Here is a 13728-nt window from a genome sequence, read left to right on the forward strand (position 1 = left end):
TCCCACCCTGGCGCGCTAATTAACGCTAGCGCTTACAGGTACGTACCATATATAACTCCGCAGCTAATCGATAAGAAATTGAACACCCCGCCGATGATTTACCGAGTCAGTGAGATGCGCCGTGCGGCTTCATCGAAAAATCCTCAATGAGAAGCTGTCGAGCTAATGATCTAATTGCTTAGGTCACCGTCGATATACCATTGAGCTTGCCACAGAGCTCACAACTCCGCACGATGGCCGGCCGGAGTGTTTCACCGGGGGCGGCGCTTTTGAGAACGTCTAGGATGTTCTCAATGCCACCTCCAATACCATCTCCTACCGGCGATTATTCTTCAGCAACCAAACATTACTCGCCAAGTGCCACCATTCCTTTCCCGACACATCTCGCCGTTACAACGACATCCTCTTCTCGTTTGGCCGGCGATTGGGGTTTCAAGCGACCGTTTCCCTTGAAGACTACGACGGATACCACCTACCCCCTCGTACGAGTGAAGAAGGTCGATTCTATCGAACAGGTCACAGATTTTGATTCCGCTTCGGATCATGTCATTACTCTACGGAAGTACCAGGAAATGGCCCTGCCGGTTTCAGTACCGGCGGTAAGCGCTAGCAGATATCATAAGTCGGTATTCGAGGAAGATTCCGATGTGACTGCATTAGATGATGAGAAGAAGAAGGAGATGGTGAATAAGAGATGGAAATTCACGGGGCCATGGCTCGCCGGGATGACGGACGGCGATTTTAGCAGGTTCCTAGAGAAGACGGTGCGGGGGAGGCGCATAGAATTTCGCGCTTTTCTGAGGGAAACCCTTGCCGCCGAAATGACGACAGATCAAGCGAAGGCAGCTAGGGAAGCGGGGGAGCCAGAACCACCCAAAGTAACGGCCTCTGAAATTTCGGAGCAGCAGTTGAACGACTTTATGAGAGTGCTGAGGGTGGAACGTATGACCTTATACAATCTCGTTAGCCAGTTCTTGGACCTTGCTCCGGTCGACGTAGACGTATCCCTCCGTCTCCTTGGCAAATTTATGCCGGGATCGGCGAAGGAATTCGAGAACGGCAGCCCGTACGGAATCAGCGGCCCTCCTATCACACACCCCTCTGCCGGTATCTCCTATCTGCGCACGCGAAGTTTCTTAGAGAACCACACGCTCTACGGACCTCAGAAGCATCACGCTCCTATCCAGGCACGGATCTTGAAACCCACGAACTTAGCGACGCAAAATTTCAGACCTAGCATTGGTGTAGCCGGATTCGTCGCTAACACGACGAATGCTGACACGGCGTTTAACGCGGTGAGGGGCAGGGGCACGACCAAGTTCCAGAAACAGCTATTCGGCTTCGAGCTCGAGAAGCGCGGCGGGTCGAAGGTCTACGTGGACCTTTCCTCGGCCACCATCGATTCCTTCGGTAAGATCATCATTAACGTCGACGAATCCTCTTCGGAGTCCGAGGTGGTGCAGAAGGAACTAGCGGGAGAGTTGGCGGAAGGGGAGAGCGTGTTGGAACATCTTGTCAGGGCTAGGGAGCGGGCGCAGGAGAGGTCCCAGATCCCTCTTAACCCCAGGAGTGGCTTGAGTGGCATGAACTCGTATAATCGGCTCCAGGGCAGCGCGAGTAATTACGGGTTAAGATCATAGTAGGTTAGGTGTGAGAAACTAAATAACTACCTAACTAAAGTCGCTGGATGCTTCCTGTACATGTCGAGGGGCATCATGTAATATATGGTGTATACTCTATGCCTTATAGGATCTCTGTATATATTGATTAAGAGACTTCTATTGTTAAGTGATCTATATGTGAATCTTGCTTTGGTATTGCACATTTAATGGGTATTACTGGTTTCTGATTTGATATATCATGTCATGAAGCTATTCGGCTGGCTTGTTCCTTTTACTTCAATAGATCGTTTTATTTGAATTTATTTTGTTAGTAGGTATTATTGTTATATCCGTTGTAAGATTTCATGCACAGAGTACTTAGGTACCCAGCCCACATTTTCTTTGCCCTAGGACCCGCTTTGAATTTTACCGATATCTCCCCACATAGATTTCGCCCACTCCCAATAATTCTTTTCCAAACATTTTCAACCGCAGCTTCATTGACAAATCTCGAACTTCCTTCAACACCAAACACCATCCGACTAACCCACAGCCAATACCGCCAAAATGGGTCGCGTTCGTACGAAGACAGTCAAGAAGTCCGCCAAGGTCATCATTGAGCGATACTACCCCAAGCTCACTCTCGACTTCGAGACCAACAAGCGTGTCTGCGATGAGATCGCCATCATCGCTTCCAAGCGCCTTCGCAACAAGGTTAGCAATCCTCGAAACCGAAATGATTCCTTCATTTTACTCGTATCGCGGTTGCGATGGTCAATATGAAAAAAAAAAAGGGATTAGTAGCTAATTTTGGATATGTTAGATTGCCGGCTACACCACGCACTTGATGAAGCGAATTCAGCGAGGACCCGTCCGTGGTATCTCCTTCAAGCTGCAAGAAGAGGAGCGTGAACGCAAGGATCAATACGTTCCTGAGGTTTCTGCTCTCGACTTCACCCAGAACACCGAGGCTGGCCAGCTCGACATCGATGTTGAGACTAAGGACCTATTGAAGCACCTTGGCGTATGTTTTCCCATTTTCACATTTTACTATTACATTTCTAGTAGTTGGTTGCTTACGATAATTAATGCAGTTCGAGAACGTCCCCGTCAACGTCGTCCCTGTTACCCAGCAGCAGACCGCCGAGCGACCCCGACGATTCGGTGACCGCGCTCCCCGGTAAATTAATACTATATACGCGACGGATTCATGAATAAGGATGGGTATGGTGGTTGATTTGGGCAACTGGCATATGGCTTCACGGCTTACGGCGTCTCTACTACAAAGATAGTAGGTACATTTTAGATCCGCAATCGACGAGATCTCCCCATACAAGGTGTCCCCGATTCTCTGGTGCAAGCCGGAGATGACGGTTGATGGCCAATTTTTATCCTCTTTCATTCATCTGTGACTTGCTCTTGATTAGATTTACTATATCTAGGTTCTGACCCTATGGTTTCTCTACAACCTATAACAAAACGGTAAGCGTAGACATACTCAATAAAACAATCTTCAAATTTAACATTTTTACGACTACAAAGTCGTCCTGCTTTGTATGGGTATCGATGGTGCTAACCTAAACGCCTCATGTATGCTCTATGCCAACGGTGATAAGTGCATCCTATAAACCGTAATCACTTCTCGTCCTCATCGGCGTCGGCCTTAGGGTCAAACTTCGTCTTGTATCCATCAAGAATCAAGTGACCGTCGTCATCCGTATCCAACGAAGGCTCCTGCGCCGCCATAATCACCTTCTTCTCCCGGATCGTGACCGTAACCGGATTCGTAGCAGAAGGCAAATCCGTCTTATCGCCTCGTTCCAGTGCTAATTCCTTCGCATCTCGCGTCGCTTTCCTCCCCTTATCCTCCAAGTCCCGCAACTCCTTCGCAACCCGTCGTGCCGGATCATCCCCATGTTTCTCCCCCTTCGAATCGCCTGCTCCCGCTCCAGCCATAGCCGTAGACTTAGACTTCTCTTCTTCCTCAAGTAACTCGATCTGAATCGACTCCACCCCAGCCCGTTCCGCAGCCGAGGTCTCAACAAGCTGCACCTTGACGTACATCGCGCGCCGCGCGCACTGCCGCGAACACCACCGCTCCAACTCCCCGCGCGGCACGATACTAAAGTCCGCACGCCCGTAGTTCAGCAGTTTGAACGACCCCCCGCCGGACAGCTTGATCCGTGGGTTCGGGCAGAGACAGTACCCGCATTTACTCAGCGCGTTGCGCTCGAGGATCAGGTCTTCGTATTCGCTGGGCTGGAAGAGGCGGACTGTGGAGAGGAAGTGAGCTGTGTCGCTGGGTGAGGGACGCGCTGAGGAGGTGTTGCTGGGTGGGGAGAGGGGGAGCCGGGCGAGCTCGATTATGGAGTCTTGGATGCGGTCTTCGTGGTCCCGTTGCGCTTGGATTACGAGCGCTTGTTGGATTGCGAGGTCGCGCGCTGTGGGCTTTTGGGAGGGGGTGGGAGCGTGCTCGGTTATTGGGAAGGGGGTCATGGGGAAATCGGTGAAGTCGGCGGCGGTTGAGGTTGTGGTTGTGTTTCTGGTTGACTTTGATGTCGAGGGGGTGGCGCGAGTAGACGGCTTCTTGAGGATGCTTTTGGGTTTTTTGGCCGCTGCCGACGCGGGTGTAAGCGTGGACGCGGGCGTGGGCGCTGATGAGGACATGGTTGTGAGGCGTTTGTGCTGGTTGGTGACGATCTGTGGTGTTGACGGTTGTAATTGAGCTGTTGAGTCGCGTGCGCGATGAATAGTTCACAATGAACGGTGAACGGTGGACTGCGAATGGAACCGCGAAATAATGGAAGCTTTTAATCGGATCTGAATTTCTTTGGAGATGCCGGAGCTTACATTACGTAGATGCGAGTGTAGTACGCTTATCCTAATCGGGAATAGCCTCTTTTTGTTCTTCGTCCATGTAAAATGGTAACCTCACAAGTCACAACTAACAGCCTCACAAGATAAAGCTCAAGTGTTTGGTTAGATTAGGAAAGAAAGTTACGAGAATACTATTTGTATCAAGTTATTAAGAAAACTTTATACTATATATGTCGTAGTTAATTGAGTATATAGAAACCTCTTTTCCTAGTTAATATAGTCAAGTATTCACCAGTTTCCACGATGCTTCATAGGCTATTCTATTAGTTGCTCACTACACTCCACAATGAATTCAAATACGTCTCCCACAAAACAATTTCACAAGCTCAACACGACACATAAGACTAGCAAAGACGACAATGTCCCAAAGAACATATTCTATAAAAAGAGAATAAATTAACAAAAAGAAAGTCTTCCAGTATTATGTCCTGGGTGAGGCTCGAACTCACGACCTTTGGATAGCTCACTCTGGGAGTGCTTCATATTATGAGACCAACGCTCTAGCCAACTGAGCCACCAAGACAAACCTCTCCTAGAGGGGTAGGAGATTATGCCAAAATTTGGGTTGTCATGGCCTATAATCCTAGGCTGAATAGTTCGAAATTCTAAGTTACCATGCAGCCATGTTCCCCGCAGCATTGATGAGAAAGAAGAGAAAAAAACTCTCAATGCACGTGATAGTTAGCTAAGACGGATAGAGCAGATTTGGTGCATGTGGTGCATTTGGTATCGTCATTGGCCCGTGCGTCTTGCCTAACCTTCAAGGAGACATAAGGTGGCAGCAGGCAGGCAACAAAGTTAGGAGGGTGAGGGTGTTAGGATGCTAAGGAAGGGACGTTCGGAAGCTTCGCAAGGTTCAATCAAAAGCCAAGCCAAATCAACGAAACCCTGCACCTGAAATGCACCAGAAAGTGAGAACATTGCATTGCATTACCATCCTATTCAATACCATCTACCACCATCCGCCATCCTTTCCCTTTTACGCTACTCACGTTCCAGTTTGACCCTCTCCCTTTTTTTTGTGTCCATGCCCATGTCCGTTTGTTGATTAAATTTACCTAGTTCTCACTTCTCTTTACACTAATTACCTAGTAATTCAAGGAACTAAGATCTTTGACGTTATCAATATTCGAAGATCAATCAGATCATTTACATACAAACCATTCGATACGCACGATACGTCGATACCTCGACCCAACCTGAGGCACGCACGTCAGTCAACTTAGCCAAGCTTGGCTCCAGGGCTTCCGCGGTGGGTTACATCTCGTCTACTAGGTATTATAAAAAAAGGATAGGGTACAAGTTCATGCGCTGACGTCGACCTACTCCAGCCGCGAGCTGTGACAGGCTACTTTGCGTATGCTCAGCCTCATGCGTTTCCCCCCTCTACCTAATTTGACCAGTTGTGATACACTGATACACTATTACCCTTTGGATTGTTTTAACGACTCGAGATAGAACGTTTGTTCCATCGTTATCGTCAGCGTCACCAGCACAGCACCAGGCAAGAAAGGCTAGAAACCCAATAAAACAAATTGTGCATCATACTGTTATTCTGTCATACTGTCGCAATCATCTCGTTTACAACCTACGACCCCGCCAACTCGCCAATTGTGCATCGAATTTCCCCTAAGACCAAGACCAAGACTCGAGTTCCACACTAGACAGCTCCAGCTTACGACGCCGATGCATCATGGCGGCCGTGCCATTCAAAGTAAAGGCCATCTATGAGTACACCTCTGGCCACGAGGACGACCTACCTTTCAGCATCGGTCAGATCATTACTGTCACTGACGAGGAAGATGATGACTGGTACGGTGGTGAATATGTCGATGACTTGGGTGTAAAACGAGAGGGAATCTTTCCACGAAACTTCGTAGAGAAATATGAGCCGACCGCCCCGCCGCGCCCAACGAGGAATCGGAGGAAGGAGGTTGAACCCACTGCTTCTTCACCTCCTCCGCTACCGCCTGTTGCTCCATCAGAACCCCCCTCTGTGGAACAGTTTGTGGATGTACCATCAGACGTGGCTCATGACGAACCACATGTTGCTTCTCCAGCCCTTCCGCCTCCTCTACCCCGTTCCCCTCCAGCTCTAGCTGCCCCTGTGGCTAAACCGCCACCGCCGTCTGCTATCCCGGCTCCCGTCCCCGTCGAACCTAAGATGCCTGAGCCAGCAAATCCGCCTGTTGCTGCTCAGCCGGCAGCAAGAGCTCCAGCTCCGGTTCGGGCCGGTCCTCCCCCGGTATCTGAGAAGCCTGCTACCAACTCATTCAAGGATCGTATAGCTGCCTTCAACAAGCCAGCGGCCCCGCCCGTTGCGCCTTTTAAGCCTGGTAAGCTAAGCTCCGGTAGTACCGGCTTCATCAAGAAGCCATTCGTTGCTCCCCCGCCGAGCAGGAATGCTTACGTTCCTCCACCTCGCGACGTACCAACTGCCAAGGTTTACCGACGAGACGAAGATCCCGAGATAAAAGCTAAAGAGGCGGAAGCTCTGGAAAATGCTGAGAAAGCTGGTCTTGTTCCTACAAGTACCGCGGAAGGCCAAGCGGAAGATCAGCCTAAGCCAACTAGCTTAAAGGAGCGAATTGCTTTACTCCAGAAGCAGCAGGCCGAGGCAGCCCAGCGGCATGCCGACGCTGTTGCCAAGAAGGAGAAACCCAAGCGCCCTCCGAAGAAGCGCATCGAAAGTGAGGATTCTACCGCCGCCGTCGCCGCCGCCGCTACCACTCCTGTTGAGGAAGCAGTTGATGTTTCAGCTCCGTTGGAGAAACAAGATACGGCAGAGGTTGCTAGCAAGAAATCTGTCGACGAGCCTAGACCAAGGCAATCATTGTCCGTTCGGCGAAAGTCTACTACAGCACCCGCTGAAAATGATGGGAACGAGGCTGACATGTCTGGCGCCGGGGATACGACGGAAGGACAGGAAGATCTCACCGAGAGGGATGATAGCGATGAAAAGTCGCGTCCCCATACAGCCGTCGTCCCTGAACCGGAAATTCCGGAGGGCGAAGAGGAGGGTGCGGGAGAGGAGGATGTCGATCCTGAAGTTAGACGAAAAGAAGAACTTCGTGCTAGGATGGCAAAGATGAGCGGTGGCATGGGTTTCCATGGCATGTTCGGTCCGCCTGGTATGATGTCCATGGGGCCCCCAGCAAGTGCTAAGAAGCCTAGGGCATCGCCGCCATCTGAACGTCGCTCTAGTGAGCTATCAGAGAGGCCTTCGTCATCTAGAATGGCGGCCCCTCCAGTACCAACTATGATGGCTCTACCCGGGATGGGGATGTCCAAGCAGCAAGGGGAAGAAGTTGCTGAATCCGAGCATGACGAACCAGGTGGGCAGGACACGACACCCGTTGTTAGCGCCCAGCCCACCGGTTCTATTACAGAACGTAAGTTTCAACCTAGACGTGTGCTTTGTCTTATTATGACTACTATAAGACGATTAACACCACGGGTAGCTCAATCAAAAACACTAGGTGCCCCTCCTCCTGTTCCTGGAGGACGACCTGCACCACCTCCGGTTCCTGCGGATTGTCAGTCCGGCCCCGTTCAATTTTTAAAATAAAAGCTAACTATTTTCCCAGCTCGACCTCCGACTGCCGGTGTAACTTCTCCCAGCCAAGGTTCCGAATCCGATGATGAGTTGTCCGAGAACCCTCAAAGAGCTCTTGAGACCCCTCGAGGCGAAGCTCCCGCGAGTCGAGCTCCCCCTGTACCATTAGGATCTCCTGCAGTTCCAACATCGCCGCGGGTGCCTAATAGACGCACTTCCTACATAGGAGAAGGGTCCTCGCCAACCTCGCCGCCTCCTCCTCCACAGCCGAGTAAGAGAAACAGCCGTCCCCCACCCCCTATTCCGGGCGCTGCCCCTCCCCTTACCCAAAACCGTCCTCCTCCCCCTCCTCCCCCCGGTGGTCCCCCAAGTCGCTCGTCTACTGCTGACGAACGAGTCCTTTCCCCAATGAGGCCTGGAGCATTGGATAATGGCGAAGAGGGAGAAGTTACAGAGTATGAAGGCGACTACGACACTGATATTGGATCTTCAGTCCATCACAAGGATGCGCTAAAGGCGCATGCACGGGATTCCAGCTTTGACGATAGCACACCGATGCGTTCACCCATTGGCGAAGGTCCACCATCTATGCTTCCGCCGATGCCGGGCGCCGCTGCCCCGAGAGCTGGTCCACCACCAGTTCCGAGTTTACCGGCACCGGGGCCGAGACCATCTACAGATGCACCTCGTGCCGTCCCTCCGCCACCGCCACCTCCGAAAGAGGTATCATACTCTTTTGATGACGAAGATTATGATCCTTATAATTACAACGCTGCACAGGACCTTGCCGCTTCCGCCCCCCACAGCAGTGTCGCCCAAGATGAGGCAACCCCGACGCCACAATCGGTTTCAGCTTACCATTCGCCGCCTCTGCCTCCTCCGGTTAACCGAGGACCCCCACCAGCACCACCGGTTAATAGGGGTCCGCCTCGAAAATCCTTAGACTTACGAGCGGGTGGAAGGCGATCAGTCGATGTCTCTCGGCCATCTATGGAAACTGGCTTCGTGGCAAATGAGATTGATCTAGCTATTCATACTCAATGGTGGCTTCAACCAAATGGAGTCCCTCCAATTTTCCAGGGCAGGAAGGATATTTATACCGAATGTGATGAGTCAACGGCTGGAACAACAGTGACTAAGGAGGTTTTCCTCCTGTTCCAAGATTACTCGCAAACTATTATCACCGTTCGTTTCGATACTCAAAATCCCGCAGGCACTGAGCTTGAGCAGCGTCACGAAGGTCCCCCCCGGACTCTTCGTCAGGACGAGCTGGAGGAGGCTTATGAGCGATTTGGTCGATCAATTTCTAGTACAGTTGCGTCAAAGAAAGATTCGGTTATCGGCGACGGTACCCCTCAAGCGCTGATCCACGAGCTTCTCAAGCCCCTCAAAGATGCCCTACTACCAGTCGGTACACGCGCTTATGGTGCTTTGGTTTACGCCAATCTAGCCAATGCTTCAACACAGCTGTATGATGAGATCAGACCGGGAGACATTCTTTGCATCCGAAATGCCAAATTCCAAGGTAAACATGGACCTATGCATGCGAAGTACACCATGGAAGTAGGCAAACCGGACCATGTGGCTATCGTATCGGAGTGGGATGGTACAAAAAAGAAGCTACGGGCTTGGGAGCAAGGTCGTGAGAGCAAGAAAGTAAAACAGGAGAGTTTCAAGCTAGAGGATTTAAGAAGTGGCGAGGTCAAAGTTTGGCGGGTGATGCCTCGCAGCTGGATTGGGTGGAGTTCGGACTAGGAACCTCGAAGACCATCCTACGAATATCTGTGTCCGATACTCATGAGGGTCAGCACAGATGGAAGGGTCAGTGTGGATAGTTCTATACGGATACCGTTCTAGTCTTCATCATTTTTTCCTAGTAGTCTAGCAACAGGAAGATGATGACAGCGACAACGGCTTGGAATGTTAATAGAATCTATGATACGAAAGCATGAGATGGAATAGTGTTGTGAAGATAGTGGCAATGGCAATAGTATTGTCGTTGTTGTGAAGCGCAAACAGACAGGCCGAAAGAGGGGGAAACACAAAGCAAAGCATTCGTTGAGGAGTCAAAGTCGTTCAGGCCAATGCTAGTCATAGCTATGGATGATGTTTCTTCTACTATGACAAACATGATAACGTGGCTATTGTGAATTTAACCTCAATACTCGTAAGATGTCATCTGTAGTCTAGTCTGATGATATCCTTATCAGGAACGAGAAGCTTATATTACGTGTTTGGTTTGCTACCTTCACTCACTCTGACACTTTGTGCTTAGAGATAGAGCATGGAACATACCTATTCGCATGCACCCCTTTCATTTCGTTTCTTGAATAACATGATATGGCTTCCTAAATTCACATCCATCTATAGACACCTGAAAAGATAGGTAGATACCTAAATTATATCCAGCCCGAAATAATACTCGTCACATTTCCCCTGACTCAATCCCCTAAGACCTCCAATCCCAAGCGTACACAAGTACCAGGCAAGCCACGTACCTACATATATCAGCAAGTATGTATGTAGCACAGCGGAGAAAACAGGTGTACCTAGGTAACCGACCATCTGTGTCTCTCGAGTCTACGAAAGTGGCGCAGGTCACTTGATCATGCAGCAAGGGTTAGGTATGTAGGAAGAGGGAGAAAGCAAAGAGAAGGAAGGAAAAAGTCGTCGGCATCGTATGATAGGTATGTACGATATCCTCGCGTCAATCGTTTTTCCAGCAGCGAGATCGAGGGTAAGCGGATGGAATTACGTCTGTCGCACGGGAGTTATGGCCTATTGAGCAGGTTTCATGCCCTCGCGCGTATGTACGTACATGATGTCGTACTCCTCTCTCGCTCCTCCTACACCAAGGCAAGCACGTCTATACTTTCCATCGTGGACTCGCGGCTGGAAGAGCGGGAATCGGTTGGCGGCGACATGATGATATACTCTACGTCATGATCTAGAATCGAATGAGATACACCGCTGGGCACTCGTTCTTCAGCGGGAAGCCGGGTTCTGGCCAATTATGTATACATCAGATTGATCCTCGGTGTGCGACACAGGGACACCGGTGAAGGGGTTAGGAGATAGGGGACGTCATCAATTTATTGTTACCAAGTATCTAGGATTCTAGGTAGATACGGCAGTATAACCAACAACTATCGTGGTTTTGCATGAAGAAAAAACGAACACCTCAAACATGCGATACTGCCCAATGCTTATCTAAGCCTTCAAGCCTCTAAGCCCAGGCCAACAAAGCGCCAGTAAGCCCGTAAGCACAGGGCTGCATAATGACATCGATACCTAGCGGCCATGCCGCCTCTTCTTCTTATCTATACTTATCCAGCCGCCGCTTTCTTTCGGGCTACGGCTAGTTCGGAAGTGCGAGAGTGCGAGAGTGCGGACATCCGAGACCAAATTTTGCTTGGACATACCTGACCTTTAGATTTGACTAGAACGTACTATCTGGTAACGTCGGGCAAGTCTCTGTCCAACTCTCTTTGCTCTGTATGTTTCGCGTACCTTGCCGGTCTCGTTGCAATCTTAGTCTAAGACCCTAAGGCTCAAAGCATCGCGACGCTAGTATCTGCGGTGAGAATCCGATCTGGAAGCACGTCTGATCATGTGTTCGAGCGCCTTGGGCGAATGGAACGAACCGTAAGCTGTTCCTATCGTTAATTATCCCGTTGGCGTTGGACTTGTCTACAACCTCAGTCCCGACGATGCGGAATCTATCTAAAACCACGATGATCGGCCTCCGCGGATTCGAGGGTAGGCAGCTGGTCTTTGCCTCCTTGGGTGGTCCGAGCCTTTGGATTGGGTCGTGATTGATTCGCAATTCAGTAAAGCGTGACACCGAAGCGTAAGACAAAAAGGTCATCGGAGAATATCCCGAGCCGCCAAAGGTGGCGATCGCAACGAGCGACGGTCTAGAGCGTAGATTATAGCCAATAGTTTGGAGGCTATAATACTCTTGTGCCCAATATAATTCGAGTGCGACCCACGCCCTCGAAACGAAAGCAGATCGGATACATGTCGATAGGGTGTCGGGTAAGTAAGCCAATATCCCCTTCACGATGTTTGCTAAGCCAACCCCATCATGACATAAACCGCCTCAGCTCGAGACAAATGAACTATGTTCTCAACTGAGCCATTTGCAAGAAAGCGGAATATATTTACTCGATGGCGAAAATGACCCGGAAAATGGCGCTGAGAATGCTCTCTGACAGGTCAAGCCTCCAAAGCTGTGGAAAGTCACCAGCCAGTAGCAGCGAGTGCGCAAAACGCAACGGGGTATGAACAAGGTGGATAGAGAGGCAATTCGGACCTTAATTGACACTCCAAGAGTTGCTCGCTGGATTTACCGAGGGACCCCGATAGGATAAATCTTGCATCGCAGGGTCACAGTCTTACTACGGGGTACATTTATTATCCAATACCCGTCGACGCCCACGCTCCCCACGTTCCCAGCTATGAGCATATCGGAGAAAAGCAACACATGTGTTGGTCGGAGCCACCGTGAGCGATCAAATAGTGAGTTGCTTATCTCTGAGGAGTCAATTGGAGCTACTAATTCTTAGGAGCTCCCCTCTTCGAAGTTCTAATTCACGGCTTCTGAGGACCCTGGATCTTCTTTGGTTACCAATTCCCACTGGAAACGAACCTTATGCCCGACCTAGTGGACCGATGAGGAAGACGTGGAGACATTAAGAATCTTGCCCATAGTTTTTTGCCAATTGGTACCCAGGCTTTTCCTTTTCTTTGCCCGTGGTCTTAGCTTGCCGTTCGGGCATATTTGGGCATAGGATTCGTGAAAGCGATGTCAATGTTGCCGCTCTATGCGCTATGAAACTTTTCAAATGGCGACGTTACAAGCACCCTACCTAATTGTAAGAAGTAGCAAACTGAGTTGTCAAAGATGAGCGGCTATTACGTCGACTAGACTTTGAAATACACAAGAGTGCTTATAATGAATGAGGCCTAAAACCATTGCTATGAATACTGGTACCACCGACGTCACGGGTTTTCAATTGACCCTGAAAGACAAGTGAAACTCGTACTCCGCACAAAAAAGGACGGGCCATATCTTTAACATAGCTTCCAACATTGAAGATCGCCCGCCGTACATAGTTCAAGGGGAGGGGCTATGGTTGCTGGTAAAGTAGGTCGATTGCGTCAAGGGGAACACACCCGGTCAAATAGGGTATCCAACGATCTGGGTGCCGACTTCGGCAACCTGCATGTGTGGGGTATGAGGCAGGGCAAGGAGCCGCGTACGAGACAAAGGGTAGATCAATGCTAATCGGCAAGGAGGCTATAATCAAGAGGTTGGCATCGTGAAGATCGCCGACGGCGAGAGCGAGCTGTCGCTCTTCGGCTGTCGATGAACTGCCACATACCCCTTTTTCGAGACACGAACGTTGGAAAACCGCTTCAGGCCAAGCAGGCAAGAAGTTAGTGTTCTAAGGCATCGATGTCTAACAGGCAGCTCGTAGGACCGAGATCCTCGCAGGATCCAGCTTGTCCGTGCCATCGTGGCATAGTCTTAACGTCGACGTAGATGGCACCAATGCTCCTCGGGCAGACCCATTATAATATGCGGATTAAGAAAGTATCCGAGGAACTAGATTTCCATTCTTGGAAAACTCAGGTGCCTAGGAGGTATGCAGGGTGACCTAACTACAGGAGATCTCTAACGCTGCATTC

The 13728-nt window shown here is 50.2% G+C and overlaps 4 protein-coding genes and 1 non-coding gene across 5 annotated transcripts; 3 read left to right on the forward strand and 2 right to left on the reverse strand.

The window, feature by feature from the left end:
* Positions 1–152: 152 nt before the first annotated feature.
* GGS22DRAFT_152563 (mitochondrial ribosomal protein MRP51) lies at positions 153–1792 on the forward strand. The gene has a single exon (XM_047959705.1). The coding sequence runs from the start codon at positions 234–236 to the stop codon at positions 1638–1640; it is 1407 nt and encodes a 468-aa protein (XP_047822701.1). The 5' UTR covers positions 153–233; the 3' UTR covers positions 1641–1792.
* Positions 1793–2083: 291 nt separating this feature from the next.
* On the forward strand, positions 2084–3143 carry GGS22DRAFT_152565 (40S ribosomal protein S17). The gene is made up of 3 exons (XM_047959706.1): positions 2084–2315; positions 2425–2625; positions 2696–3143. Exons 1-3 carry the CDS (start codon positions 2169–2171, stop codon positions 2783–2785), a joined length of 438 nt encoding a protein of 145 aa, XP_047822702.1. The 5' UTR covers positions 2084–2168; the 3' UTR covers positions 2786–3143.
* GGS22DRAFT_152566 (uncharacterized protein) lies at positions 3144–4412 on the reverse strand. Its single transcript, XM_047959707.1, has one exon. It carries the CDS (start codon positions 4266–4268, stop codon positions 3237–3239), a length of 1032 nt encoding a protein of 343 aa, XP_047822703.1. The 5' UTR covers positions 4269–4412; the 3' UTR covers positions 3144–3236.
* A 490-nt stretch (positions 4413–4902) lies between these two features.
* On the reverse strand, positions 4903–5001 carry GGS22DRAFT_t19. The gene has a single exon. It is a non-coding gene; the product is annotated as a tRNA-Met (tRNA).
* An 824-nt stretch (positions 5002–5825) lies between these two features.
* GGS22DRAFT_63932 (uncharacterized protein) lies at positions 5826–9878 on the forward strand. Its single transcript, XM_047967637.1, has 3 exons — positions 5826–7870; positions 7940–8014; positions 8066–9878. Exons 1-3 carry the CDS (start codon positions 6172–6174, stop codon positions 9787–9789), a joined length of 3498 nt encoding a protein of 1165 aa, XP_047822704.1. The 5' UTR covers positions 5826–6171; the 3' UTR covers positions 9790–9878.
* The last annotated feature ends 3850 nt before the right edge of the window (positions 9879–13728 follow it).

This window comes from Annulohypoxylon maeteangense (assembly GCF_022496945.1).
Source record: "Annulohypoxylon maeteangense strain CBS 123835 unplaced genomic scaffold GGS22scaffold_2, whole genome shotgun sequence".
NCBI classification, from domain to species: Eukaryota; Fungi; Ascomycota; class Sordariomycetes; order Xylariales; family Hypoxylaceae; genus Annulohypoxylon; species Annulohypoxylon maeteangense.

What these genes read in the sequence shown, in the direction of transcription:
- GGS22DRAFT_152563 (XM_047959705.1), top strand. Translation starts at nt 234, where the DNA reads ATGGCCGGCCGGAGTGTTTCACCGGGGGCGGCGCTTTTGAGAACGTCT.
- GGS22DRAFT_63932 (XM_047967637.1), top strand. Translation starts at nt 6,172, where the DNA reads ATGGCGGCCGTGCCATTCAAAGTAAAGGCCATCTATGAGTACACCTCT. An exon ending in CACCGGTTCTATTACAGAAC is followed by an intron (nt 7,871 to 7,939) that starts GTAAGTTTCAAC and finishes CACCACGGGTAG; the next exon opens with CTCAATCAAAAACACTAGGT. An exon ending in ACCTCCGGTTCCTGCGGATT is followed by an intron (nt 8,015 to 8,065) that starts GTCAGTCCGGCC and finishes CTATTTTCCCAG; the next exon opens with CTCGACCTCCGACTGCCGGT.
- GGS22DRAFT_152565 (XM_047959706.1), top strand. Translation starts at nt 2,169, where the DNA reads ATGGGTCGCGTTCGTACGAAGACAGTCAAGAAGTCCGCCAAGGTCATC. An exon ending in CCAAGCGCCTTCGCAACAAG is followed by an intron (nt 2,316 to 2,424) that starts GTTAGCAATCCT and finishes TGGATATGTTAG; the next exon opens with ATTGCCGGCTACACCACGCA. An exon ending in ACCTATTGAAGCACCTTGGC is followed by an intron (nt 2,626 to 2,695) that starts GTATGTTTTCCC and finishes TAATTAATGCAG; the next exon opens with TTCGAGAACGTCCCCGTCAA.
- GGS22DRAFT_152566 (XM_047959707.1), bottom strand. Translation starts at nt 4,268, where the DNA reads ATGTCCTCATCAGCGCCCACGCCCGCGTCCACGCTTACACCCGCGTCG.